Source organism: Petromyzon marinus, chromosome 5 (genome assembly GCF_048934315.1).
Source record: "Petromyzon marinus isolate PM22_M1 ecotype Great Lakes invasive population chromosome 5, UKy_Petmar_22M1.pri1.0, whole genome shotgun sequence".
NCBI classification, from domain to species: Eukaryota; Metazoa; Chordata; class Hyperoartia; order Petromyzontiformes; family Petromyzontidae; genus Petromyzon; species Petromyzon marinus.
This window is the reverse complement of record NC_133671.1, coordinates 3,605,246-3,632,347: the sequence shown is the minus strand read 5'-3', so window position 1 is coordinate 3,632,347 and position 27,102 is coordinate 3,605,246. Positions and strand designations below refer to the sequence as shown.

General features: G+C 51.4%; 1 protein-coding gene across 1 annotated transcript in view; it reads left to right on the top strand.

Annotated features, from left to right (window-relative positions):
* LOC116938950 (uncharacterized) overlaps positions 1 to 27,102 on the top strand; it is a 45,157-nt gene that overhangs the window by 3,286 nt on the left and 14,769 nt on the right. The window contains exons 2-10 of the mRNA XM_076061008.1: positions 1,410 to 1,483; positions 12,143 to 12,281; positions 14,624 to 14,742; positions 16,778 to 16,860; positions 19,385 to 19,519; positions 21,741 to 22,359; positions 22,584 to 22,650; positions 24,662 to 24,737; positions 26,635 to 26,719. Of these exons, the coding sequence (XP_075917123.1) occupies positions 1,410 to 1,483; positions 12,143 to 12,281; positions 14,624 to 14,742; positions 16,778 to 16,860; positions 19,385 to 19,519; positions 21,741 to 22,359; positions 22,584 to 22,650; positions 24,662 to 24,737; positions 26,635 to 26,719 (1,397 nt within the window). The remainder of the gene's footprint in view (positions 1 to 1,409; positions 1,484 to 12,142; positions 12,282 to 14,623; positions 14,743 to 16,777; positions 16,861 to 19,384; positions 19,520 to 21,740; positions 22,360 to 22,583; positions 22,651 to 24,661; positions 24,738 to 26,634; positions 26,720 to 27,102) is intronic.

Here is a 27,102-nt window from a genome sequence, read left to right as displayed (position 1 = left end):
AAAACAAATTGTACCCATCCCATCAGCCACACGGCCCCTTCTGGGGGTAAACAATTTCAGCAGCATTGTTTTCAAGTACAAGCAAACTATGGAGTGGTTTTGACACGCAGTGTCTCATCAGCAGGACGATGTTAATGATTATTTTCAGGTACTCTGCACAATACAAATTGTATGTCTAATTAGGACCCCCCATCGGGGTAGAGAGAGGGCCCTTGCCTGTAAGATTGGCATGTTGAAACCGGTTCAGAGTGTCTGCTTGTCTTGAATCAGTGATGCGGTAAAAAAACAAAACTTTTTTTACGTGAAGGGAGACGGAGATATGAAAGATACATATTGTCGACCAATTTATCTCGTTTACATGATCGTTATCGCCACGTCAGTTAAACACTCGCTGTTGACGATGGAATTTGAATTAATTGCGTCCTGCATTCCAGAGGGCTGACTCAACGTAGGGTCCACATTGAGTCAGCCTGTGAGTTGCTTCGTCATCGATCTCGCACTGCCTCGACCCCTTGTTAGATGGACATGGGGCGTGCAGTGTAAGGTGGCTTGTGACAGCAGCTGGCGAGTCACGCCTGGATGTTGTTGCAGGCAGCTGAAGTCTCGTGAATCTGGTGGCGGTAGCGTGTTCACCGCTCGCTGCAGAGCTTCACGGTTTTGGTTATTACCGCGGTGTGTCACGACCCTGACAACTTAATCTCGATTTCAAGCGTTCGTGATTGCCGGCATCCATGCTTTTTGGTTCTTTCGGTAAAGCCACGTGGGTAGAAAAAATGATAGATCACGACGTTTCGATCGCAACACAAGCGACCGTCTTACTTGCTACGCGCCGACTACGTTACAGTGGACGGTAAAGATCCCGTGACGTCCTTCATGAGAGTCGCCCATTGTGTGCCCTGGCCTTAGTTAGGGTCCAAGTTTGCGAAAAATAAAATCGAAGGATTCCACCGCAAAGATTCCTCATTTTAATTTTGCACAGCAAATCGTCGCCACCCTGCTGTGTGAAGGCTTGGCAGGACCCTGCTGATGAAGAGTCTTGAGAACTCTGTGAGGCTTTCTTGGATGAACTGGGAAAATTGAGCTCATTGTTTTGGCCGCACACATCCAATACTCAGATTGAAGTTCTCCAGAAGTGAAGTTGAATGATTTAGATTCGTCATATCTCTGCCTCCACTTATCTTCAGTGGCAATGGCCCTGTCTAGGGGCCCTCTGCCCTTGGTGGTCGTGATGTTGATCTTGGTGTCATCTCTGGGAGTCCTGGTCGTGTGCACACAAAGGCGGCCGGGCGTGGTGCTGGCCAGCCACCCTGCTCGTGTGCCGTGCCGGCCTTCATAGGTGCTCGCGAACAGCCCTAACAGTCTGTTAAGGCTACACGGGGGGATCTTTGTCTTTGTGCGTGAGCGTGCAGGTGTGCGGGGCGGCAGGCAGGGTGCTGGAGTCCGTGAGCAACATGCTCGTCTGCGAGGGGATGCCCAGCAACAGGTGAGCCGCGGTGACAGCAGAGTAATCCGGAAGGACGCGCGTCCAACAGGAACCGGGACCAGACCCCCCGCGTGCGCTTCGGGGGAGAGGGGGCTGCAAACCGCCTGCGTTTTTGCAGTCGGAGCCGTGAATCCTTGCGGCACAGCACAAAGGCGGTTGGTTGTGCGGGCCGGTAAGCTTTGCAGCTCGGGGTGGAGCAGCGGTGCAGTTGTTGTTGTCACGCTGCACCTTGAGACCCGGGAACAAAAGTTAATTTCCTACGCCGTGGCTAACATCAGTGGCGAGTGATGTCTGATTATATGAAACAGAACTGGGCCCTCCCCCCCCTTCACCAACCCACACTGACGAATGTAGTGAAGTATAGCCAAACGACCCTGAAGGTGACGTGGCGAGGGGGAGGTGTTTCCTCCCAGCAAATACGTACATTCACAGGCAAGGATTTCTCTCGCCGCATGGAAACTCCGTCGGCCTGTGAGCTGCCAATCTTTTTTCCAGCAGCAGCATTTATTTAAGCAGCAAATCTCTGGACTCGTTTTGACTTCAGCAGGGTGCAGCCTGGTAAACACGCCGGGTTCGTAGACGGAGCGCGCTAGCAGCTTCACTGCCGCTCCCCACTGAAGGCGGAGAGCATAGTCTGGATACTCAGAAGTAGAGTACAACAGTGCAATTTTTGAACCTCCTACCGAGTAAACGTGGAAAATGAGGCCAACGTTGGGTCAAGGTTGGTCCAAACGGTGCCAAACCGCATGCGAATGTTGGCCCAACGTTCGCAGTTTTACTGCGTGTCACATCATGGCCCTCGAGTCCTGCAGACAACCGTCGTATTTGTGGATGGCGGTCGCCGATCTTTAAACTCAATCCAGGCTCCGGCCTACTTATAGCTTCTGAGCTCTTAACGGGAGCGGGCGCGTTCCAGAGCCTGTTTGCGGCAGTGTGCACTCTGTGCGCACGCACGTACTCTCATTGCACTTTAGAGACGACACGTCTGCGGCTTTATTTATGAGCAGCAGGAGACAGAATTAAAAAGAAAAGACCTTTAAAGTTACGGACGAGTGCTTCCTTCGGGTTCGTTCGTAACATCACGGCACTTCCACCTGTTCCATTAAGCCACAGCGAGGTGACTAACCCAGTGAACATGCCAACGTTGGCCCGACGTTGGCATGTTTACTGGGTAGCGTGCTCGAGAGATGGCTCACTGCCACCAGGTCGAGTTTTTCCCATCGTGAGCGGAGGCTTCGATCCCCGCGGCGTTGCACACTCGAGGCCGTGCATCCTGGGTGCGTGGTTTACAATTTAAAGAGCTGTTTGTTTTGGGGCCATAATCTTGTTATGGCCCAGACCCCTCTAGTGCAGCCGTGAACACAACCCAGCCTGGATCATAATGTCTGTGTTCCCCATGGCAACGAGTCCAAGGCCATCGGAGTGTAGGAGAGGTTGGTTGGTGGGGGAGGGTGGTCTGTGTGCTCTGTGTGTCAGGTGGGATGGGGGGAACCGGGCAGTGCCAGATGATCCCAGTAGCAAAAGTAGCTACATAGGCTATAGGCCCGGAACTTTTCAAGGGCCCTGCGCTAAATGCTTTCAAGCTATCAATTCCAGTTCAGTGATTCTGCACTTACTCTATTACTATAGTACTAGCGGTTTGTCGTGTTATCTGACTGCCTAGCAAATTAATAAATACAATGACTTTGCTATGCAAGTAAAAAAATGTGTGTTTTAATATTTGCGTTTTTTTTATATATATAGGGCCCCTTTATAACATACTAGCGGGAAGTACCCGGCGTTGCCCGGGCGAAAAAGACACACACACATCGACTTAAACACACACAGACATCGACCCACACACACACATTGACTTACACACACGCACATCGACTTACACACACAACCAAATTGACTCTCACACAAACACATTGACTGACACACACAAACATGGGCTCACACACACGTACATCGACCCACACACATACATCGACCTGCACACACACACAGACACAGCGACCTACACACACATGTGGACTTACACACACATGTGGACTTACACACACACATCAACTTACACACACAAATACATCGACACACACACATCGACTTGCACACACACACATTGACTTGCACACACACAGCGACACACACACAGACACAGTGACTTACACACAAACACAGACACAGCGACTTACACACACACACATCGACTTACACACACATGTGGACTTACACACACATCGATTTACACACACAAATACATCGACACACACACAAATACATCGACACACACACACAAATACATCGACACACACACGGACTCACACACACACATACAACGCACACACATATATAGACTCGCACGCACACATCGATGTACACCCACACACTATTACTTTTATATTTACTAACTACGTGTTTAAATAATAGTTTTCTATCTATGCGACTTAGCGAAAGAATAATAAGTAAGGTAATTAAGAGCGACGACAAGGGTCTTCCGTCGTTTTAGTGCAAACATTTGCTGCGAGCAAAAGCGGCAAATGAATGAAAGTCAAGGAATAATAAATCGACCTATCCTACCTGTGACTATGACCAGATGCGCACCAATCAAGCGTAATTGACGTAACGCCACTGCTCAACCCTGCTACTGAGGGGGCAAGTGTAAATATGTGAGAATGAAGACGTAATAGCAATGAGTGCATTTATTGGTTTGCCCCCTGTGCAGTAAATGATTCTTACGTGGCTGCTGATGCCTCGAGAGTACAGAAGGAGGCTCTGCTTCCCTTCAAACTTGTTTTTTTTGTGAGCAGGATGGTGATATTTCGAAATGCACCTATTTTTGAAGAGAAAACGTGTGCATAAGTGTCATTCCCTCGCGTAAAGACGTGCTCGCTAAAGCAATGTTTGTGGGGAATAATAGCCATTTTGTATATAACAATTTAAAAGTCTGCACTTAGTACTCGGGGAGAAAAATCGTGTTACTTAGGGTAACTATCATCAAACAATGGTTAATCCCTGTCATTAAATATTTCATAACAGGAATAGTAATGATTCATGGTAATACTCTTTGGTTCTTTCCGTGAAGTCACGTAGGTATAAAATGAAATAAATCACGACGTTTCGGGCGCAACCCAAGCGTCCGTCATCAGGTCGTGATTTATTTTCTACCCACGTGACTTTGCCGAAAGAACCAAAGAGTATGGATTCCTGCAGTCACGAAATCTTCAAATCTAGATAGTCATGGTAATAAATGTTTGAGGGGAGCTGTAAATCTGTGTGTTACCTTGCACAGAGTTCTCAGACTCCTCAGAGAGTTCCCACAGAGTTCTCGGACCTCTCACAGAGTTTCCACAGAGTTCTCAGACTTCTCACAGAGTTCTCACAGAGTTCCCAGACCTCTCGTAGAGTTCGCAGACTTCTCACAGAGCCCTCACGGACTCTAGCATGCGGAACGGCCGTGTCGGTGCTCGTGAACTTCTTACCGGCCGCTACAAGAGACACACAGAGGGATTCGGTTATGCTTATGCTGCCGATGCCACTGCGTTACCAGTGGTGCACCAGCGCATGAAGAGGCACCTGTGCCGTGGAGAAGGGCCATTGCGCGCCCGGAACGTTGCCCTGTTTATTTAAAAATGTTCCTTTCTAAGGCCACGCCTTGTTATTGACGAATGGGTTTCAGCTGTTGGTTCCTAGTTGTTTTACAAAACTACAGTTAGGAGCCGGGGGCTGTCCAGGCTACATTCCTTGCACACCTCTGTGGGCGCTGCGGTTAAAGGGAGGACAGGGGAGGGGGGTGCCGCTCGTTCCACCGGAGTTGGTTTGTCCCCGCAGACACGGGGGGACACGCCCACTCTGCTCCCCAACACCACAGTCCACAGAACAATTCATTACGTGGCGAAACTGTGCCGGCGGTGGCGCATAAGCAGCACAACAAAAACAAAACGCACCGCATTCGTCACGAACACTCTGTGCGGCCTTGATGGGAAAAATCTGTAACGATCACCGGGACGCCACGATGGCTAGGAGATGTTAACTACCTCGCCAGGTATACAGGAGGTCGTGGGTTCGATCTCGACCCTGATGCCTGTTGTATACTTTGGAATTTGCGTGTCTCTCTTCCCGTGGTCGCGTGGATTTTTCTCCGGGTCCTCCGCTGTTCCCCTCCACATTTAGAATCAACGTCACCACGCGTTTAGAGTGTTTGGCTGTTATACATATCCACGTGATAAGCCACTTAGTGCGAGCTCCCATTTGTGGCCACGTCGCTTCTGAAAAACATCCACGTAGCTCAATGTGTCTTACCTGGTAAAATACAAAACATCATTTAGTTTTAGTTTCCGATATGAACAGGCAACGTCTCAGGCAACGGACCTTTTTTCATAGCGCTTAACCTCACGTCCACTCTGCCTCTGTGGCCTGTCTACGTGCTGTGAAGAAGGAGGGCCATTACCCAAAGCGTCGCCCGTTTTTTTATCTTTAAGGCGACAGTTTTTTGGCAAATGTCCTCAAGACCTGAAACCCTTAGTTAGCACCTTAAGCATCGGAACTTTCGTCGTACAGATTTATTTACACGGCCAATTAGCGTGAATTACTCAATGGCCCCACTCATATGAAATGGCCATCACATGATTCCCTGTTTTGTGGGCATCTCAAGGCATTGGAGCCACTATAGCTACGCCACCTGGGGTGGTAGCAACAGAGCGAGATATCTGGGACGCGACTCGGACTACTCGCACTCTTTGTCTCTGTTATCTTCATTCCAAAGGGCAGGGGTCATCCGTGCCACTCGGCACGTCGCGGGGAAGCGTGTGTGACACGACCAGCCGTAGTGCAGCGGTGAGCGCGCCGCGCTACGAACCCAGCCACCCGGTTTCGATTCCCGTTCGCGGACAACACCGGCGACGGATGCCTGAATCGGTCTTGGGCCTCCCCTAGGTCAATGATGAGTACCTCGTGCATGGTGTACGAGGTACTCATTTGCTGGCCTCCCACCTTCTCGTGTCCTGTTCCAGCCTTCATAGGTGCTCGCTAATAACACTTGCTCCTACAGTCCGTTAAGGCTACACAGGGGATCTTTGGCTTTGGCTCTACCTTCATCAATCCAAAGTCTACTCAAATAACCGTCATGACCCACGGTGGTGGGGAGTAGGGCTGCCACCTCTTGCACAGGAGTCCAATCCGGGATCAATTTCCCCGTCGCCACTCGGTCCGTTATCAAAACAGTGCAGTATCCTGCAATAACGTTCACAGCAGCAATAGCGGAACCAGGTTTGAGTAAAATTCTATTCCAGTCACCAGAACAGCAGACACCAATTTCCCGGACTGTCCGGGTCTATCCAAAGTGGTCAAACCCGGACAGGTGGCAATGCGAGTGGGGTGGCCTTCATCCAGCAGTGGATTGAGAAAGGCTAGGTATCAGAGGCAGTGGCCCTGGAGTTGTCGACATCTGCGCTCTCGCTGGAAGCAGGCGGCATCAGAAGAGTCTGTCCGGTCCTGGGACTAAACAATTCCCACAAAATCATCTCTCCTCGTGCTGCGAGGATATAACGTCGGCCCTGTGCCAGCAGCTTGAGTTGACAGCAGCGGTGGTGCCCACTACGCGTGTGCCCTCGCTGCGGCCCCCCCCACCCCGGCCAGCCTGGGCCAGGCACCGTGGTGCCACCACCACCACTGATGGGTGAGCGTTGGCGGATTTGGCCGTGGGGCAAGATTTTGCCGGTGGGCCGGGGCAACTGTTTTGAGCCAAACTGTAGTCGTACCGTTACACACGCAGAGATAGACAACGGTACGAAGACGAAGACCCCCCCGTGTAGCCTTAACAGACTGTTGGGGCAAGTGCTGTTCGCGAGCACCTACGAAGGCCGGCACGGCACACGAGGGGGTTGGTGGGCAGCACCACGTCCGGCCGTCTTTGTCTCCCCCATTGGCGATGTTCGCACATTACATCAGGTACTCATTGCGGGCTGAGTCGACTTAGGGGATCTCCAAGACCGGTTCAGATAATCGTCGCTGGTGTTGGCCGTGAGTGGAAATCGAACTCGGGTCGCTGGGTTGACAGTGCAGTGCGCGAACCACCGCGCCACCGCTCCCCACAACGGTACAGAGACCAAGACCCCCCGTTTGTAGCTTTAACAGACTGTTGGGGCAAGTGCTGTTCGCGGGTATCACCAATGAAGGCCGGCACGGCACGCGAGAGGGTGGGTGGCCAGCACCAAGCCCGTCTGCCTTTGTGATCCCCAGTGAGAGACACTGAGGCACATATGTAGAGACACAGATATACAGAGAGAGACACACATCCACACAGAGGTGCATAGCAGACACAGACATACATAGAGCAGAGACAAAGAGATTAGGGCTCTTAAGTGGTTATTGTAAACTATCATTTTGCCCGTCGAAGGACGGGTGTATTGCAGTAAATCTGAAACTTGCAAGCGAAAAGCACAGACCACGACGTGATGTTCATTACATCACTTCGTGTGCAATTTGTAAGGGCGCGGTGACACAGACTTACTTCATTTTAAGGTTATAATCCCTTGTTCATCACGACGTCCTTTTTACTTCTATGCCTCAACAGCGTTACGGAGATCACGTGACGGGAGGGCTCTGCCTTTGTAGTGAGGGTTGCTGAGAAGGGGGGGGGCCCTTCGCCCCCAATGTGGAGTGACGTCACCCACCTTCCAGCGTTCAAATCATTGACTAAAACTCACCTTTTAAAAATTGCTTTTAATGTTTAGCTAAGTTTGATGTGCTTTTAGTGTTTTCACCATTTGATGTTGTTTTTGCTGCTTTTATGATTTTATGTAAAGTGTCTTTGATTATTCAGAAGAGCGCTCACGAATAAAATGTATTATTATTAATTATTAGTGGTGGGTTCACACTGTGTTTCTCTCCGTTTGATGTTGAGTGACGTCACCTGCTCATGGTCACTGTTACATTGCATTTATGGCTTTATTTTGGTGATTTCGAAAACGTGTTTTGGTTTGGCCATGTTTTTGTTTATTGTAGTACGGAGTTAGACTGATGGCCTTCATCTTAGTTGTCTTGTGGTTGTTGTTGTTGTTTGACTTGCATCCCACTGGGATTTTTGCACACAGCGTTGGTGTACGGTGCTATTTCAGGAATATTTTGATCTTTTTTTTCCCCTGGATTTTCTGTTTGCACAGTCACATAATCACTTGAAGATGTTTTCTTGTTCATGTTTTTGTTTGTTGCGGTTGCACCCGATTCAAGAGCCGAATGGCTCACAGGGCAATACCAAATAAATGGAACTATGAAATGGAAGTGGATGGTTATTAATGAGGGGGGGGGGGGGCTCTCCATGCGGAGTGACGTCACCCGCTCATGATTATTAATGAGGGGGAGCGGTCCATGTGGAGGACGTAACTTGTTCATGATTATTAATAAGGGGGGCTGGTCGACGTGGAGTGACGTCACGCGCGGGACACAGACATTCTTGGCTCATTGCAGTGGTACATGATTAACCGGCTTAGGACCGAATTATGGTTTCCAAAGTTGTGCATTTGATAATATAATCTGGTACAAATTTCATAAAGAATTAGTGGAGGATCCATGGGGTTTATGACTGTGAAGTGTGCAGGAGAGTGGTGTGTTCACGCTGTGTCTGTCACGGTGAAGTGTGCAGGAGAGTGGTGTGTTCACGCTGTGTCTGTCACTGTGCAGTGTGCAGGAGAGTGGTGTGTTCACGCTGTGTCACTGTGAAGTGTGCAGGAGAGTGGTGTGTTCACGCTGTGTGTGTCACTGTGAAGTGTGCAGGAGAGTGGTGTGTTCACGCTGTGTCTGTTACTGTGAAGTGTGCAGGAGAGTGGTGTGTTCACGCTGTGTCTGTCACTGTGCAGTGTGCAGGAGAGTGGTGTGTTCACGCTGTGTCACTGTGAAGTGTGCAGGAGAGTGGTGTGTTCACGCTGTGTGTGTCACTGTGAAGTGTGCAGGAGAGTGGTGTGTTCACGCTGTGTCTGTCACGGTGAAGTGTGCAGGAGAGTGGTGTGTTCACGCTGTGTGTGTCACTGTGAAGTGTGCAGGAGTGTGGTGTGTTCACGCTGTGTGTGTCACCGTGAAGTGTGCAGGAGAGTGGTGTGTTCACGCTGTGTGTGTCACTGTGAAGTGTGCAGGAGAGTGGTGTGTTCACGCTGTGTGTGTCACCGTGAAGTGTGCAGGAGAGTGGTGTGTTCACGCTGTGTGTGTCACTGTGAAGTGTGCAGGAGAGTGGTGTGTTCACGCTGTGTCTGTTACTGTGAAGTGTGCAGGAGAGTGGTGTGTTCACGCTGTGTCTGTCACTGTGCAGTGTGCAGGAGAGTGGTGTGTTCACGCTGTGTCTGTCACTGTGAAGTGTGCAGGAGAGTGGTGTGTTCACGCTGTGTCTGTTACTGTGAAGGGTGTAGGAGAGTGGTGTGTTCACGCTGTGTCTGTTACTGTGAAGTGTGCAGGAAAGTGGTGTGTTCACGCTGTGTCTGTCATTGTGAAGTGTGCAGGAGGGTGGTGTGTTCACGCTGTGTCACTGTGAAGTGTGCAGGAGAGTGGTGTGTTCACGCTGTGTGTGTCACTGTGAAGTGTGCAGGAGAGTGGTGTGTTCACGCTGTGTGTGTCTCTGTGAAGTGTGCAGGATAGTGGTGTGTTCACGCTGTGTGTGTCACTGTGAAGTGTGCAGGAGAGTGGTGTGTTCACGCTGTGTCTGTCACTGTGAAGTGTGCAGGAGAGTGGTGTGTTCACGCTGTGTGTGTCACCGTGAAGTGTGCAGGAGAGTGGTGTGTTCACGCTGTGTGTGTCACTGTGAAGTGTGCAGGAGAGTGGTGTGTTCACGCTGTGTCTGTTACTGTGAAGTGTGCAGGAGAGTGGTGTGTTCACGCTGTGTGTGTCACCTTGAAGGGTGCAGGAGAGTGGTGTGTTCACGCTGTGTCACTGTGAAGTGTGCAGGAGAGTGGTGTGTTCACGCTGTGTCTGTTACTGTGAAGTGTGCAGGAGAGTGGTGTGTTCACGCTGTGTCTGTCTCTGTGAAGTGTGCAGGAGAGTGGTGTGTTCACGCTGTGTGTGTCACCGTGAAGTGTGCAGGAGGCCGCGGTGTGTTCACGCTGTGTGTGTCACTGTGAAGTGTGCAGGAGAGTGGTGTGTTCACGCTGTGTCTGTCACTGTGAAGTGAGCAGGAGAGTGGTGTGTTCACGCTGTGTGTGTCTCTGTGAAGTGTGCAGGAGAGTGGTGTGTTCACGCTGTGTGTGTCTCTGTGAAGTGTGCAGGATAGTGGTGTGTTCACGCTGTGTGTGTCACTGTGAAGTGTGCAGGAGAGTGGTGTGTTCACGCTGTGTGTGTCACCGTGAAGTGTGCAGGAGAGTGGTGTGTTCACGCTGTGTCTGTCTCTGTGAAGTGTGCAGGAGAGTGGTGTGTTCACGCTGTGTGTGTCACTGTGAAGTGTGCAGGAGAGTGGTGTGTTCACGCTGTGTCTGTTACTGTGAAGTGTGCAGGAGAGTGGTGTGTTCACGCTGTGTCACTGTGAAGTGTGCAGGAGAGTGGTGTGTTCACGCTGTGTGTGTCCTTGTGAAGTGTGCAGGAGAGTGGTGTGTTCACGCTGTGTATGTCACCGTGAAGTGTGCAGGAGAGTGGTGTGTTCACGCTGTGTCTGTCACTGTGAAGTGTGCAGGAGAGTGGTGTGTTCACGCTGTGTCTGTCACTGTGAAGTGTGCAGGAGAGTGGTGTGTTCACGCTGTGTCCGTCTCTATGAAGTGTGCAGGAGAGTGATGTGTTCACGCTGTGTGTGTCACTGTGAAGTGTGCAGGAGAGTGGTGTGTTCACGCTGTGTGTGTCACCGTGAAGTGTGCAGGGGAGTGGTGTGTTCACGCTGTGTCTGTTACTGTGAAGTGTGCAGGAGGGTGGTGTGTTCACGCTGTGTCTGTCACTGTGAAGTGTGCAGGAGAGTGGTGTGTTCACGCTGTGTGTGTCACTGTGAAGTGTGCAGGAGACTGGGTAGTTCACGCTGTGTCTGTCACTGTGAAGTGTGCAGGAGAGTGGTGTGTTCACGCTGTGTGTGTCACTGTGAAGTGTGCAGGAGAGTGGTGTGTTCACGCTGTGTCTGTCACTGTGAAGTGTGCAGGAGGGTGGTGTGTTCACGCTGTGTCTGTCACTGTGAAGTGTGCAGGAGAGTGGTGTGTTCACGCTGTGTGTGTCTCTGTGAAGTGTGCAGGATAGTGGTGTGTTCACGCTGTGTGTGTCACTGTGAAGTGTGCAGGAGAGTGGTGTGTTCACGCTGTGTCTGTCACTGTGAAGTGTGCAGGAGAGTGGTGTGTTCACGCTGTGTCTGTCACTGTGAAGTGTGCAGGAGAGTGGTGTGTTCACGCTGTGTCTGTCACTGTGAAGTGTGCAGGAGAGTGGTGTGTTCACGCTGTGTGTGTCACTGTGAAGTGTGCAGGAGAGTGGTGTGTTCACGCTGTGTCTGTTACTGTGAAGTGTGCAGGAGAGTGGTGTGTTCACGCTGTGTGTGTCACTGTGAAGTGTGCAGGAGAGTGGTGTGTTCACGCTGTGTCTGTTACTGTGAAGTGTGCAGGAGAGTGGTGTGTTCACGCTGTGTCTGTCACTGTGAAGTGTGCAGGAGAGTGGTGTGTTCACGCTGTGTGTGTCACTGTGAAGTGTGCAGGAGACTGGGTAGTTCACGCTGTGTGTGTCTCCGTGAAGTGTGCAGGAGGCCGCGGTGTGTTCTGCGCTCGCCCGTCTCCTGCACTGGGCCGACCAGCACGCCCTGACGAGCCGAGCCTTCCCGAGCGTCGACACGGCCTTGCAGCAGCTCGCCACCAATCTCAACGCCGCCACGCAGGTGACCGCCACGCCGGGCCTCCACCGCCTCGCCGGACCTCGGCCCCAGTGAGATGGGGCCCCATCTCACTCCGGGCCGGTCGCGTAGCTTTTGACAGCGCAGGTGGTGCAACTGCACCCAGGTCCCACTGGCCGTGGGGCTGTGGCGGGGGAGGGCACCGATGCCGGGCTCCAGCTAGAAGGGGGTGAGGTTGGACAGGGGGCCACATTTCCATTCTCGCACCATGGCCCAAATTGGCTCACGCACGCTCGGCTCCCGCCGCACCGGGACCAACGTTAGTTTCAACCTCGCTCGGCCGCAATTCGTCTTTTGAGGTTGGTCTTGCGTGTGTGGCATTGCAACAACCTGGACCGGCTTGCAGGCACACGTGACGGGTTGCGATGGTTACCCACTTCCAAGCCTGATTGAAATCGGGCTTTCACGCCGCACGCGAGTTTTACGGCATCACCTCCGTCCTGGATGACTGCGTGAAGAAATATGCCGAGCTACAGACAGTAACGGAACAAATATTTAGTGATGCTGCTGCTGCCAGTGGTGCACGACCAACAAAGGCAAACCCAACACACTCGTCAACAACACTGCAGCCTTAAGAGGTGAAGTAGCAACGATCCCTTCCTCCCGCACCTCCGATTAACACGGTTGGCTACGTACGGTGCGAAAGAAGTCCAACATGCATTCTAGTTGAGTGTTAGTTGGTTGATCGAGTGAGCTCATGAGTATTTCGGGGATTAGCACTGTGAAGAATCAGTGATAAAGGTGACTGCAGACATTGTTGGTGTTACATTTCTGTCACGAAAGATGAATTGATCCTATCTAAATGGCTCCTGTTGTTTTACTGTCATTATGAATTTAGTTTAGTCTTCTTTTTTCGCCTTTCATACGGCCGCTGATGTCGATGCAGAGCTACAACTACAATTTCACATTCAGCTTCTCAAGCCCAGATAACCGCGTCGGGAGCAGCGGAGTGTACCATTGCTTTCATGTCTCCTTCGTGTTTGCGGATCGGGCATTGCGTTGTTATGCGTTGCACAGTTTTTTCAGGATGGCCACATTCGCACACTACTGGGGGTTTTTAATTTTCGATTTGTCCAACGGGTATCTGCATCTGCCATGGTTTGTGCGGATGCGGTTTAGGGCGGGCCATGAGCTTCGTTAAGTGTTCCATTAGCCCTCTGGGCGTGTGCGTGTAATAGGCGACGTTTCAGGCAATGCCCCTTCTCCATAACACACGGCACTTTCAGACATATGACTGTTGAACTTCTTTCTCACCGTACGTAGCCAACCGTGCTAATGGGAGGGTGGTTTGGGCCTCATGGGGCTAGAGAATGAGCTCTGGCAACGGTACGAGCGATGCTCACAGGACGAGCGACCACTCCGTTGCACCGGTGCTGGCTCCACGGTGGTGTCGTCGTCACGTGACGGCTGTTAGACGTCCACTAGGGTGAAGGCGATATTTGGTCAACATTCCTTTCAAGGTTATGTTGCAGCAGTGGTCCATCGGTTGGTGATATTAATTGGCTTCACGAAAACTGTCGTTAATTGAAATTATCGTTAATTGAATGGCGTAAATACAAGTTAAATGCTTAATTTGTTCCAAGATGATCAGAAGTTGACCTTTTTTTTTACTATAAGACATGATGTATAATATTTAAACACGCAATTTTAATAAATAAGAACATATTAAAGTATTCACATTAATCGAAACATGGATAAATAATGAATAAATAGAATATAAAAATGTGCATAAACAGAGCATAATTAAAAAAAATTATCGCATTCATTTTAGGGGCCATTGCCATTGATCTCGTTAAAGTAAAAAAACACTAAGCATTCAAGAGAGCTGTTTCCATGAGCAACGCAACTTCAAACATTGAAAAGCTAGCAGCCAGTTGCTCTCAAAACACTTCTAAAAGGACGTCGCCACTGATTGGCTGAGGCCTGCTGCTGAGGCCTGCTGCTGAGTCCGTTTAGTACTCCGATTGGCCAAAATTGGCAGCTGCGTGATATCGTAAGCATATCGTCAATCGAATATGTATTGTTAAAAGAAACAATGGGATCCTATGAGAGGCGGATCATTAATCGGAACATCGTTCATTGATGGCATCGTAAACCACGGGACCACTATTTTAATTTTATTTTATTTTTTCCATCTCATTTGCGCCGCTTGTATTATTTGCGCTTTTTCATCACGTCCGTCTAAAGCCACATTGTGAATAAACCGCTAATAACCGATGCTTGTAGGCGCACGGTGCATGGCGTGCACTGTGACAGTGATGACCAATTTGTTCATCGAAGAATCGCCACCGGCTTGTGACGTTTCTCTGCCCCTGTCTTGCGCTCAGGAGCTCATCGATTGGCTGGCCACTGAGCCAGGGCGGCAGATTGGTCGATCCAACGATGACATCACAGCCCCGCCCAAGCCGCCCCGTCCTCCTGGCCTCACCTTCCTCAACACCTACAGGTCGCGCGGCAGGAATTTGCGATTTGTCTAAAGGATGAGATAACGAAAACCACAGACACGGTCGCATAATGACAGTACTCGCTACGAGGCAACGTTTATAAACAGCTGGAGGAAATAATAATAATTAAACAACACATCTGCGTTAACTTCCTATGCTGCTGTGCTTTGCATCATGGGAAGCACATGACCATAGGCAGAAAGTGATGCATGTCTCCTGTGTAAAACGCTGATGTCTGTGACATCAGCTTAACGGCACGTTGAGATTACTTGACGTATCTTTCAGTTACAAGGCAGGCAACGTGAGTTACAGATGATGGTGGTAAAGTATTGTTCTTCTGTTCCGAAATTGCGTGGCAAGTCACAGCTGTGGGGCAGCCCATAGAATTCACCTCCTTCGGTATTGTACATGAAAGATGATGGGCTTCAAATGGATTGGACGATTACAAAGTGAGCAAACTACTGATTTTATTTTACCAGGTAAGACGCACCGAGCTATACGGCTCTTTTTCAGAAGTGGCCTGGCCACAAATGATACATCTTCTTTGGTTCTTTCGGTAAAGTCACGTAGAATGATAATAAAATAATTAATTGATAAAATAAAATAACACAATAATATTTTCACGACGTTTCGGCCACAACACAAGCGGCCTTCATCAGGTGAAGAGGGCGAGACTGTCTGGTAGGACAGCGCTGGAGTGAAAGAGCCACGTTCAGATACGGCCTTTAAGCTGTGTGAGAGGAACAAAGCGCCTTGACAAAGGAATTAGCATATAATTTAGCATTGAAATGGCTGAATGATTAGCTTGTGACTGGTCACAGAAATAGCTATGTTAAAAGTTAAAGCATACACACCCGCAGAGGCACCCATTGTTAAAGGAACAATCATTGCAGTCACGAAAGCTTTAAACCACAAATGATAGTCCGATAAAGTGGCTTATCATGCGGACAGTTATATCAGCCAAATGCATGTTTCTAAATATGGAGGGAAAAACCGGAGGACCCGGAGAAGAAGCCACGCAACCACAGGGACAACATGCGCACTCCAAATATACATCCCACCACCTCCTTCGTACCGGGTACTCTAGGGCACCAGTGCCCTGTGGATGCCTTGGGATGCGCTGGTGCTCCTTGACTGCCCATGGGGCTCGTTGTCGTTGTTGGTGGTGTTGGCCTGGGCCCCGGTTGCTTCGTCTTGGGCTGTGTCACGGTGCAGCAGTGTCGCGGTACGGGTTTTGTGGCTGTGCGGGCTGCGTCGTGGTGCGGGCTACGTGGTGGTGCGGGCTACGTGGTGGTGCGGGTTGCGTGGTGGTACGGGCTGAATGGTGGTACGGGCTGCGTGGTGGTGTTGGTTGCGTGGTGGTACGGGCTGCGTGGTGGTGCGGGCTGAGTGGTGGTGCGGTTTGCGTGGTGGTACGGGCTGCATGGTGGTACGGGCTGCGTGGTGGTGCGGGCTGCGTGGTGGTGCGTGCTGCATGGTGGTACGGGCTGCATGGTGGTACGGGCTGCGTGGTGGTGCGGACTGCATGGTGGTGCGGACTGCATGGTGGTGCGGACTGAGTGGCGGTGCGGGGCTGTGTTGTGGTACGGGCTGTGTTGTGGTACGGGCTGTGTTGTGGTACGGGCTGTGTTGTGGTACGGGCTGTGTTGTGGTACGGGCTGTGTGGCGCTGTTGCTCTCTTTCTCTCTCTCTCCCTCGTTCCCCTGCCCGGTGCCCCCACCCACCACAACCCTCCTGCCCTGAGATGCGTATTGAGACGCGACACAAAATAAAAACAACGTCACCGGTATTGGCCAAACATCCCAATGCTGACAAATTACAAACCGTTTGGTTAATTTGGATCGCAAGCAGCAGCAGCAGCTCCCACCTCCTGTGAAAACTTTGCAGGACCCTCCTGAGAAAGGGTCTTCAGACTCTTGCTGAGGCTTTCACGAGTCAACGAGCGTTTTCTCGTGTAACGAACAAACGTCAAAATACGTTGCAATTGTTTTTTGTTGTGTATCTCATGTACGCCAATTGTATTTTGTGATTTTTCAGCCCCCCGATGCTCCCGGCAAAGTCCTGGCGCACGCCCGGAGGATCGGTGAGGAACGGCGAGAACAGGGAAACCTTCCTTGGAGGTGCGCATGTGTGCGTGTGTGTGCGGGAACATATTCCCATTGGTGAGTTCGTCCGGCAGGCGAGGCTGCGTTGGCTGGGGTATGCAGCGAGCATGCCTCGCCACCGCATGCCCAAGCAGCTTCTGTTTGGCTGGATAGAGGGGGCTAAATGGGCACGACATGATCTGGAGAAGAGATGGAGCTGATGCGGCACGGGAGGATGTGGAGCCGAGTGGACTTGCCGAAAACTGGTACCAGCGGTATCAAGATCGGCCTCTGTAGAGGAGGCTCGTGATGGACGCTAATGAACAGTTGGAGGCAGTCGCCCTCCAATAACAACGGAGGGCAGAGGAGCGATGCTCCCAACAATGAGCGAAGTGCTGGGCGGCTAAAATAGCACAGTAGGGAGTACAGCTCATGCATCTACCAGTCATCTTAGTCAGCCAGCCCGTGGCACGTGGGTCTGTCCCCTTCGACACTGCACGTGGTCTGAAAGTGCACCTGGCCTGGCACAGGCACTGTGGTTACGTCACTGTCTCTTAGCAGCGACTGGCGGGTATTGGTGTGGGGAGCAGGAGTGTAGCAGTTAGTGTGCCGCACTACGAAACCAGCAACCCGAGTTTCGATTCCCGCTCATGGCAAACACCAGTGATGATTATCTGAACCGGTCGTGGGCCTCCCCTAAGTCGACTCAGCCTCAAATGAGTACCTGGTGCAGTGTGTAAACATCGTTACTGGGGAGACAAAGGCGGCCGGGCGTTGTGTTGGCCACCCAATCCCTCGTATGCCATGCTAGCCTTCGTAGATGCTTCTCGCAAACAGCACTGGCCCTAACAGGCTATACTTGGGTGCCTTTGTGTGGGAGCGGTAGTTTAGCAGTTAGCGCACCACACTTTGAAGGTAGATTCTCGCTCATGGCCAACGTCGGTGCCAAATAGCCGAACCGGTCCTGGGCCTCGTAAACATCTCTACTGAATGGGGATAAAAATGCTACTGGGCGCGGTGCTGATCATGCCAGCACCACGTTTCAGTTTTCAGTTTCATGTATGAGGTATTATCCTGTGAGCCATGCGGCTCTTGACTCGGGTGCAACCGCAACAAACACAAACATGAACAAAGGAACATCTTAAAGTGACTACGCGCAACAGAAAAATCCAGGAAAATACAACAAAGTCTTTTAGAAAAAAACACCGTATTTCAACGCTGTGTGCAAAAATCCCAGTGGGTTGAAAGTCAAACAATAACAACCATAAGACAATTTAGATTAAGGTTATCAGGCTAACTCTGTACTGCAACAAACAAACATGGCTAAACCAAAACGTTTTCAAAATCACCAAAATAAAGCTATAAAAACAATGTAACAGTGATCATAGGAACTGTGATTCAAATTTCACAATAAACGATATACATAACATGTATGACCAAACTTTGCAGCCATAGCTGGCTGCATGAGTCACTCCATAACAGCAGGAGTATCAGTAGCAGTATCAACATTTTTCAATACACCTTTAAGATCAGCACACTATAATCAAAATCATACTTTGCAGCGGTCATCCGGAGCGAAACATTTGATTTCAGGCCATTCTGAATATCAGTGGCAGCTAGGGGTGTACAACTCCTCTAGAGCAGTTTTCACTGAAGATCTCACAGATAGTGATCCAAATTTCAGTTTATTGGCGATAGCATTCCAGACCCTGGGGGCATCAATAGCAAAGGCCCTTCCTCCAGTATTTGTACGGCAATAAGGAATGTGAAGCTGGTAAATGAGTGAAGACCTGAGGTCAAATTTGTTCTTCGAAACAGTGAGGAGATCCAGCAGGTAGTCTGCGGATCTTTTTGTAAGTACATCGTGAATAAATAAGATCTGGTGCACAAGCCGTCGAACATTAAGAGACGTTAAGTTTGACCCAATGTAGAGATCGCAGTGGTGGGTCCTATATGGGCAGTTCAATGCAAATCTTAAGGCCGAGTGATACATTGAGTCAAGCTTCTTCAGTATAGTACTGGGGGCTGATTTATATACGATGTCACAGTAATTAAGTAGAGACAGTATGGTAGCTTTTATCAATTCCAAGCGGAACATAGGGGGGAAGCAGTGCTTGTGTCGATACAGAAAACCAATTTTGTCTTTTTTACAACATAATCAATGTGATCTTAAAAATTCAGTTTTGAATCAAAGATGACCCCAAGATACTTATAGATCTTGACTTGCTCTATCTGATGATTATTTCAGGACTATAATTGGGGAAAAATTACTTCCTGCTTTAGTCCTGGTGAGAAGCATAGCACCTTGGTTTTGGAGGTATTCAGGACGAGTTTAAGAGCAACTAGCTGATATTGTAGTTTGTTGAAATCACCCTGGAGCTTAGCAATCACGTCATCTGGAGAGCGGCCAGCAGTAATCAGTATCGTGCTGGTGTGATGGGTGCTCACTAACGACACTTGCCCCAACAGTCTATGAAGGCGACCGGGGGAAACTTTGTCTTGGTGTGTACGTACGTGTGTGCTGGCGTGGGTACACGTGGATCCGTGTGTGCGCACGCAGACGTGACTTCCTTGCCGACTCCGTGTGAGCTGATGGCCTTGGACCACCAATCAATCTCCGCCGTCAACTCTGGGCACGGGACAGGAAGTGATGTCATCGGCGAAGCATCCCCGCCACCGCTGCCAGAAAAAAAAGGTGAAAGGGAAACGGAGCGGACGTGGGTTGTGTTCACACAAAGACAAAGATCCCCCGTATAGCCTGGACAGACTGTTGGGGCAAGTGTTATTAGCGAGTAGCACCTCTATGAAGGCCGGCACGGCACACACGGGGGTGGGTGACTAGCACCACGCCCGGCCGGTTCAGATAATCGAGACCGGTCTTGGCCGTGAGTGGGACTCCAACCCGAGTCGCTAACCGCTGCACCACCGCTCCCCATACACACAGACGCAGTCACTCCCCGCTTAACGTCGGGGTTGCCTTCCTGGAAAGTGCGACATTGGAAGTGAAGCAACGTTAAGCGATTTTCCCACAAGAAACAATTGTCAAATAGGGGGAGGTTATGTTCCTGGGAAATTTCCTATCGCGCTTCAGAGCACGACAAGCTTTCTCAAACTACATATTCAATAGAAAACGGAATAATAACACTGGTGATTAACTGTAGCCAACAAGTATAGAAAAGGTCAGTTGAGGTTGACGCTCACCAGTGTGTGCTATGGAGAAGGGCCGTTGCCTGAAATGTCGCTGACTATTTAGTTGACGCCCTTTTCAAGCCACGCACACACACACACACTGTGTGTATCATCATCATCACCATCGGCGAATGTGTTGAATAATAAGAATAATAATTACCAATTACAGAGGAATCCAATCGGACAACATGAACTGATTTAATATAAATATATTTATGAGCGCCTTAGCTCAGGGTGCTTTACACGGTTCAAACAAAAAAGTTGGACGCAAAAATCGAGCGATTGAGATGGCAGGGTCAGGAAAGGGTGGTAGGGGAGGGACGGATCGAAGGGGCGAGGGGAGGGAAGGGAGTCGGCGAAGGAGCGAAGAAGCGAGGCTTTGAGAAAGATGTCATCTGTCCCTTCGTTTTGGTGAATGTCAGAACTGAGAATAACAAAAAGAATCGCTTTGACCGTCACGCAGCAAACTTTTTGCACGTAGCAGGGCAGGCGGGAGAGAGTGCAGGATCCGCAGAGGTTACTTTGTAGGGATCTCAGAAAGTAGTTCTGTGATATCTCCTTCTGCGGGTCATTCCCTAACATTGGTGTCGGCAGTGGTGCACAAACACAATTAGCCACTTCCTCCTTCCGAGACGTCAGTTGCAGGTGGGTGTCCCGTTGACCGCTGAATTTCGGAACGCACAAGCGGTTCAGCGTTGATTTTACTTACAAAGGCGTATTAGCGCCGTTGTTTTTGAAGACGTTGTACTCACCGCAGAGAACTGTAGCGACACGACCGCCGCACTCTACGATGGCTGGCGCCAAACTGTACCGCAAGCCCTCCCTCATGGCCTTGTGGGAGCCTCGGTACCGATAAAGTAATTTAATTATTGTCTTGCTGACGATCCCGTTCTGATCAGGGGCGGAGCCAGGTGGGGTGACAGGGGTGACATTCTGCGTATAAGTGTACGACACTCGGTCTGGCGAACTCCGTGCAACTGCGTTGTCAGAGTGTGTCGCCAACCGATGGCGTCTTGTTCAACAGCCTGACTCTCTAATCATTCTTGAAATTAAAATTTGTTGAATGTCACCCCGGCCTGAAATCCTGGCTCCGCCCCTGGTTCTGATTACGTACATCAACGGAACGGAATCGTACATGGTACACGTGTACCGCGCGCGTCATCATCAGAACGGGAGAGGGTTTACAGAGAAAAAATGTGCACATTCGTCAATGGCATTGCGGCCTTAGAAGGAATAAAATATAATAGGTGGCGTTTTGTGCAATGCCACTTCTTCTTTGGGTTCATTGAGTTTTCTAATGCGGGGGGTTCCCTGCCCTGGAGGAATTCTGGATGACCGGGAAGCTTTTTGACTCGGTACAGAGAGCACAGTTGAGGTAACACCGAGGAGAAACCAATCAAAATATTGAGATACGGTTAAAAAAACAAAACTAACACCCACGGGAGACTGGGCGAGTGCTTGAACAGCGTTCTCTCTCACTCTATTCTGCGAAATGCATTTTAGTTGCGATTCAGGTTTCCAATAAACGGTCCATTCCCGCGTGAGCCTGCGTGCCATGCCGTAACACGGCCCTCATGGCCCACGGGTAAAACTCAAACGTAGCAGCCCGCCACTCGGCGAGCCCAGCCACGCTCATCTCCTGCGAGCAACGGGTCGCGCGCTCCTCGTCCGCTCTCATTGATCGAAGGGCGCGCGCGTATCCATTGCGTGCGCGCGTTCGTGTGCAGCCCACGTGCAGACCTACATACAGATGTGTCGGGATTACAAGACTCCCGATGCCACGTCGTTCATCGCCATGAGACCCATCAACTACCGCCTCATGCCCGACATCCAGGACATCCAAGCGACCGTCGGCGACCCGCCGAACCCGCGAACCGCGAGCGCCCAGGCGGCCCCGCCGCCGGTCCACGAGAGGGCCCCCCTCCGCGTCGTCGGCGGCGCTCCCCAGCCGCCGTCCCCCGGCGAACGAAACGATTCCCCCTCTGGCTCGCACGCCGACGGTCGGCCGGGTCCCTCGACTGCGAGCGGCGAGGCCACATCGGACGCCGGGGCCGGGCCCGTCTCGCCGAGCGGTGGCCGAGAATGCGGCCCCGGCGGTGGCGATCGCTCGCCCGGTGACCTGCCGGCGGTCATCGACGAGACGCCCGTGGCGCCTGCGGGCGAAGACGGCGACGACGGTCGCTCGTCCGGCAGCGGGCGGGCCGCTGGGACGGGCGACGGGCAAGGGGAGGCTGTCGAGGAGGCCCCTGGGGTGGACGCGGCCCGGAGCGCGACGAGCAAGAGTCCCGCGGGAGAAGGCGTGCCCACGACGGGCGGAGCGAGCCCGCCCGTCGCCACGCCCTGCTCGTGAGCAACGCGCGCACGGCACACACAAGTGACTACACGGTGCGGCGTGTAAACATCGCCACTGGGGAGACAAAGGCGGCCAGGCCTCGTGTGCCGTGCCGGCCTTCATAGCTGCTACTCGCTAACAGCACTTGCCCCAACAGTCTGTTAAGGCTACACGGGGCTCTTTGTCCTTGGTGCTGAATGATGATGATGATGGTGCTGATGGTTGCCGATGTGTGTAGGGAACAAGAAGAACTCTTCCTCGTTGACTACCAAGAGATCATCAGGAGGCTGGTGCTGAAGAGTCAGGTGACGTCGCCCTCATAGCAACGCCGCTCCACCAGTGGAGCCGGCGGTGGCGCTGCACGGGGGCGTAGGCGGCGGGCGCCTCCCCTCAGGGTTCTCTTAGTAATAATAATAAAAAAGTATTTAAAATAAACAAATAAATGTACAACCTTACAACAGTGAAACAAAAACGTTCAAAAGTTACAAAAAGCTCGAACGGGCAATTTCCTAAATTATTTCGGCATCTCGATGAGGTTCCACGGAGTGTATTTGCATCGCGTCGCCTGCTACACTTACCTTCAACGTCGCGCCGACGTCGGCCCGATAAGCACTAACATCACGTGGACAAATACAGTAGGTGCAGCGGTGGTACAGTGGTTAGCGCATTGCACTATGAACCCAGCAACCCCGGGTTCAAATTCACCTGCCACGGTTAAAATCGGTGCGGAGTGACATCTGATCCCGTCCAGCGCTCCGTCCTTCACCAACCTGCACTGACCAGTGCGGTTGATTTACGGTGGGGGAAAAAAAAATACCCTCCATGACCCACGTGGCGTTGGCAAGACAGTGCAGTAGTAGATTGAGAAAGGGTTGAAAATGTATGATAAGCATCTGTAAAAATGCAGCACGCATTACTCTGAACCAGCAGAGATTTCTATCCGTCGTGCGTTGGGTCTGTTTTCCTACAACGCCGCGTGTTTTCATAACGTGAATTGGATGTGGAGGGATGATGAATTTTTTTATAACGCGAATTGGATATAACGCGATCGAGTGAACAAAACTACGTCGCGCTCGAGTAGGAATAAGCGGTCACACGGCTGCCTCGGCGTAGCATCACACAAGGCGACGGGATACTGCTGGATGCTTTTCCAGATGTTACCCACGTGCCCTCAGTCTTTGTTCAGCCTGCGTACTCATCTCACGGGGTTATCACGGACTGTGCTTTGGTCCATAGTATGTGTTCTTTATTATAACGCGATTTCCTCCACAACACGGCATTCTTCAGGAACGCAACAACCACTACCGCGTTGTAGGAGAACAGAGACGACTAGATTTTGATTGCGATGTCATGCTGCTGCTGTTTTGGCTGTGGTGCACAAAGCGCAGTTTACCAATGAGAACAAAAATCAAACTCACAACATTCGCCATTAACTCTGTGACCTGTTATGTTTATAAAATTTACAAACATAACAGGCGACGTTTCGTGCAATGGCCCTTCGTTGTAGCGCGTGAAATTAAATTAACATTTGAAAAAAATGGGCACGCAATGGCGGCGCGTCTGCCGCCAGCTCATTTATTTTACACGCTGTTTTTTTGCGACCAAAACGTCGGCCGCTTTGTACGAGAGGCAGTGCTGAGTTCGTCTGGCGCGCCTGTGAATGACGGCGTTCGTAGCCGCGACAGGCCTCGTGCGTGTTTGTGATGTGTGGTCGTACGTCTCTACGTCAAACTTCTTTCGCACCGTACGTCGCCAACGTGACGTCAAACCCAGGAGAGTTAGGTTCTGATCTGTCTGTGGCTAGATTGGCACGGTTGGCCACGTGCTGTGCGAAAGACGTAGATGCATACATAGAGATTTGGCGGCAGGGTGGTTACATTTGAGACTCGCAGCAAGAAGGGCCATGGGTTCAATTCCTGGTTGGGGCACCTTTCTGTGGTGAGTTTGTTGGTTCTCCTCCTGTGCTGTAATGGGTTTCCTCTGGTATTCCGCCCTTAGCCAAAAAAAAAAGCCACCATAATATCACTGGAATTGACCAAACACACCAGCGCTGAAACATTTAGTGCACATTACTCAATGGGTAGTAGACACAGCAGCTGAAGCAGCAACGTCGGCCTCTCCTGCGATGAACTTGGCAGGACCCTCCTGAAAGAAGCAGTCTTGAGACTCGATGAGGCTCTCCCCTGAGCACACGAGCAGAACGATTTGAATAGCAGACACGCACACGTAGCGGCGCGTGTGCGGTGTGCGACCGCTCGAGCGCCCCCTAACTCTCCTCCCCAATGGACCGGCCCACCCCTTGTCTCCTCTCGGCAGGTTGATAGTGGACCCGACCTCAAGGGGGGTTCCCAAGACATCCTCATCGTCCACGCGACCATGGCCGATAAAAAACGTACGCCAACCCCCGCCGCCACCCAGCCTGCCACGTCTTGGATCTAGCGTCGCTCTCTCGATATTCTGACGCGGCGGGTTCCAGCGGGCGATCGCTCGTGGGAAGAGACGGCGATTGGTTTAACCTTCGCCGGAGAGTCGGACTGGGCATCTTTTTTTTAACGGAGGAGGAATCCGATGAGCTCTAAAGCACTTTCTCATAGATGCCCAGTTGGCCCAAGCGCCACGGCGGTCACGTCACCCCGAGCTCGTCGCGTCTTGAAAGCTAAGCGGGCCTGAGCCGGGGACAGCGGTTGGATGGGCGACCGCCGCCACGCGCAGCAGGTCACTGCAGCAGCTCACGAATGGCGGATTGGGGAAAGGCAAAGGCAGTGGCCCAACCGTGGTGTCGACGCCACGACAGCCGGCCCTGGGATGTGAAGCGGACGTGGCGGAGTGGCCAAGCTCTCGGGGGCTTTGGTGCAAGAGGGAGCATCTGGGAGACCGACCGAGAGAGAGAGAGCGCGGGGAGACGGATCAGGGGGAGGGGCTCAGCGCTTGCGACGACCCGGCTAGGCTCTGCTGCTGCATGTTGTGTACGTCGAACTCCTTTTGCGCCGTACGTAGCGCCAACCCGTCCTCCCCGTCCGGCGACGTTCAAGTGTACGTAGCAGCGGACGGCGTTGTGCGTCGTGGATACCTTCCTGAGCAGTTATGGGGAACGGGAGGAGTGGAAAGGTCTCGGCGGGGCGAGGGGGGTGGGGGATTACGGGGCGGGCAGCGGAGAGCGGTGCAAAAACTCCATCGTTGCTTCGGAGCGTTGAAGTGCAGTACAACATTGCATGTTTCTGCGCTGCCCTCCGATTTGCACGGTTGGCTCGGTGCGGTGCGAAAGAAGTTCAGCGTACGTACAACGTGCACATCGCCAGACAGAGGACAGAGGATAGAGCCCAATTACTGGCAGGCACAAGGTAAAGTCACCTTAGGCCGATTGATATGTCTAGGGAATAAAAATGAATAAACGTGACAAATAATCAGAATGTATTAGTAATAACAATAATGTATAATACGATTGAAATGCAAATTAGATTAAAAACCATCGTAATCGTTTAACAGGTGGTGAGCTCACATGCATGCATGTTGAACTTCTTTTGCACCGTACGTAGCCAATCGTGTCTAATCGGAGGTGCAGTGTTGATTCTATGGTGCAGTGTTGAGTCTGGGCAGTGTTGAGTCTGGGCAGTGTTGAGTCTATGATCAGTGCTGAGTCTATGGGCAGTGTTGAGTCTATGGGCAGTGTTGAGTCTATGATCAGTGCTGAGTCTATGGGCAGTGTTGAGTCTATGGTGCAGTGTTGAGTCTATGGGCAGTGTTGAGTCTGGGCAGTGTTGGTTCTATGGACAGTGTTGAGTCTATGGGCAGTGATTAGTCTATGATCAATGTTGAGTCTATGGGCAGTATTGAGTCTATGGTGCAGTGTTGAGTCTATGGGCAGTGTTGTGTCTATGGGCAGTGTTGAGTCTATGATCAGTGCTGAGTCTATGGGCAGTGTTGAGTCTATGGGCAGTGTTGAGTCCATGATCAGTGCTGAGTCTATGGGCAGTGTTGAGTCTATGGTGCAGTGTTGAGTCTATGGGCAGTGTTGAGTCTATGGGCAGTGTTGAGTCTATGGGCAGTGTTCAGTCTATGGTGCAGTGTTGAGTCTATGGGCAGTGTTGAGTCTATGATGCAGTGTTGAGTCTATGGGCAGTGTTGAGTCTATGGGCAGTGTTGAGTCTATGGGCAGTGTTGAGTTTATGGGCAGTATGTATGTTGAACTTCTTTCGCACCCTACTTAGCCAAGCTTGTCTAACCGGAGGCATGTGATGTTGCTCGTGCGTTGCGCGACTCTCACCGAGTGTCTCCGTGTGTCCTTGCAGAGTACCTCGTGTTCTGCGAGGCGTTCATCGTCACCTACAGGACGTTCATTTCCTCCGAGGGGCTCCTCCGAAAGCTCATCATGAGATATCCTCTCTGTGCACTGTGCACAAACAAAGACAAAGATCCCCCATGTAGCCTTAAGAGACTGTAGGGGCAAGTGCTGTTATCGAGCAGCACCTGTGAAGGCCGGCACAGCACACACGAGGGGGTGGGTGGCCAACACCACGCCCGGCCGCCTTTGTCTCCCCAATGGCGATGTTTACGCACCGCAGCAGGTACTCATTTTAGGCCGAGTCGACTTAGGGGAGGCCCAAGACCTGTTCAGATAATCGTCACCGGCATTGGCCATGAGCGGGATTCGAACTTGGGTCCCCGGGTTCGTAACGCAGCGTAGCGCGAACCTCGGCACGAGCGCTCCCCACTGCGCCTGCATCGCCGTACAGACCACTGGGGCGAGTGCCGTTAAG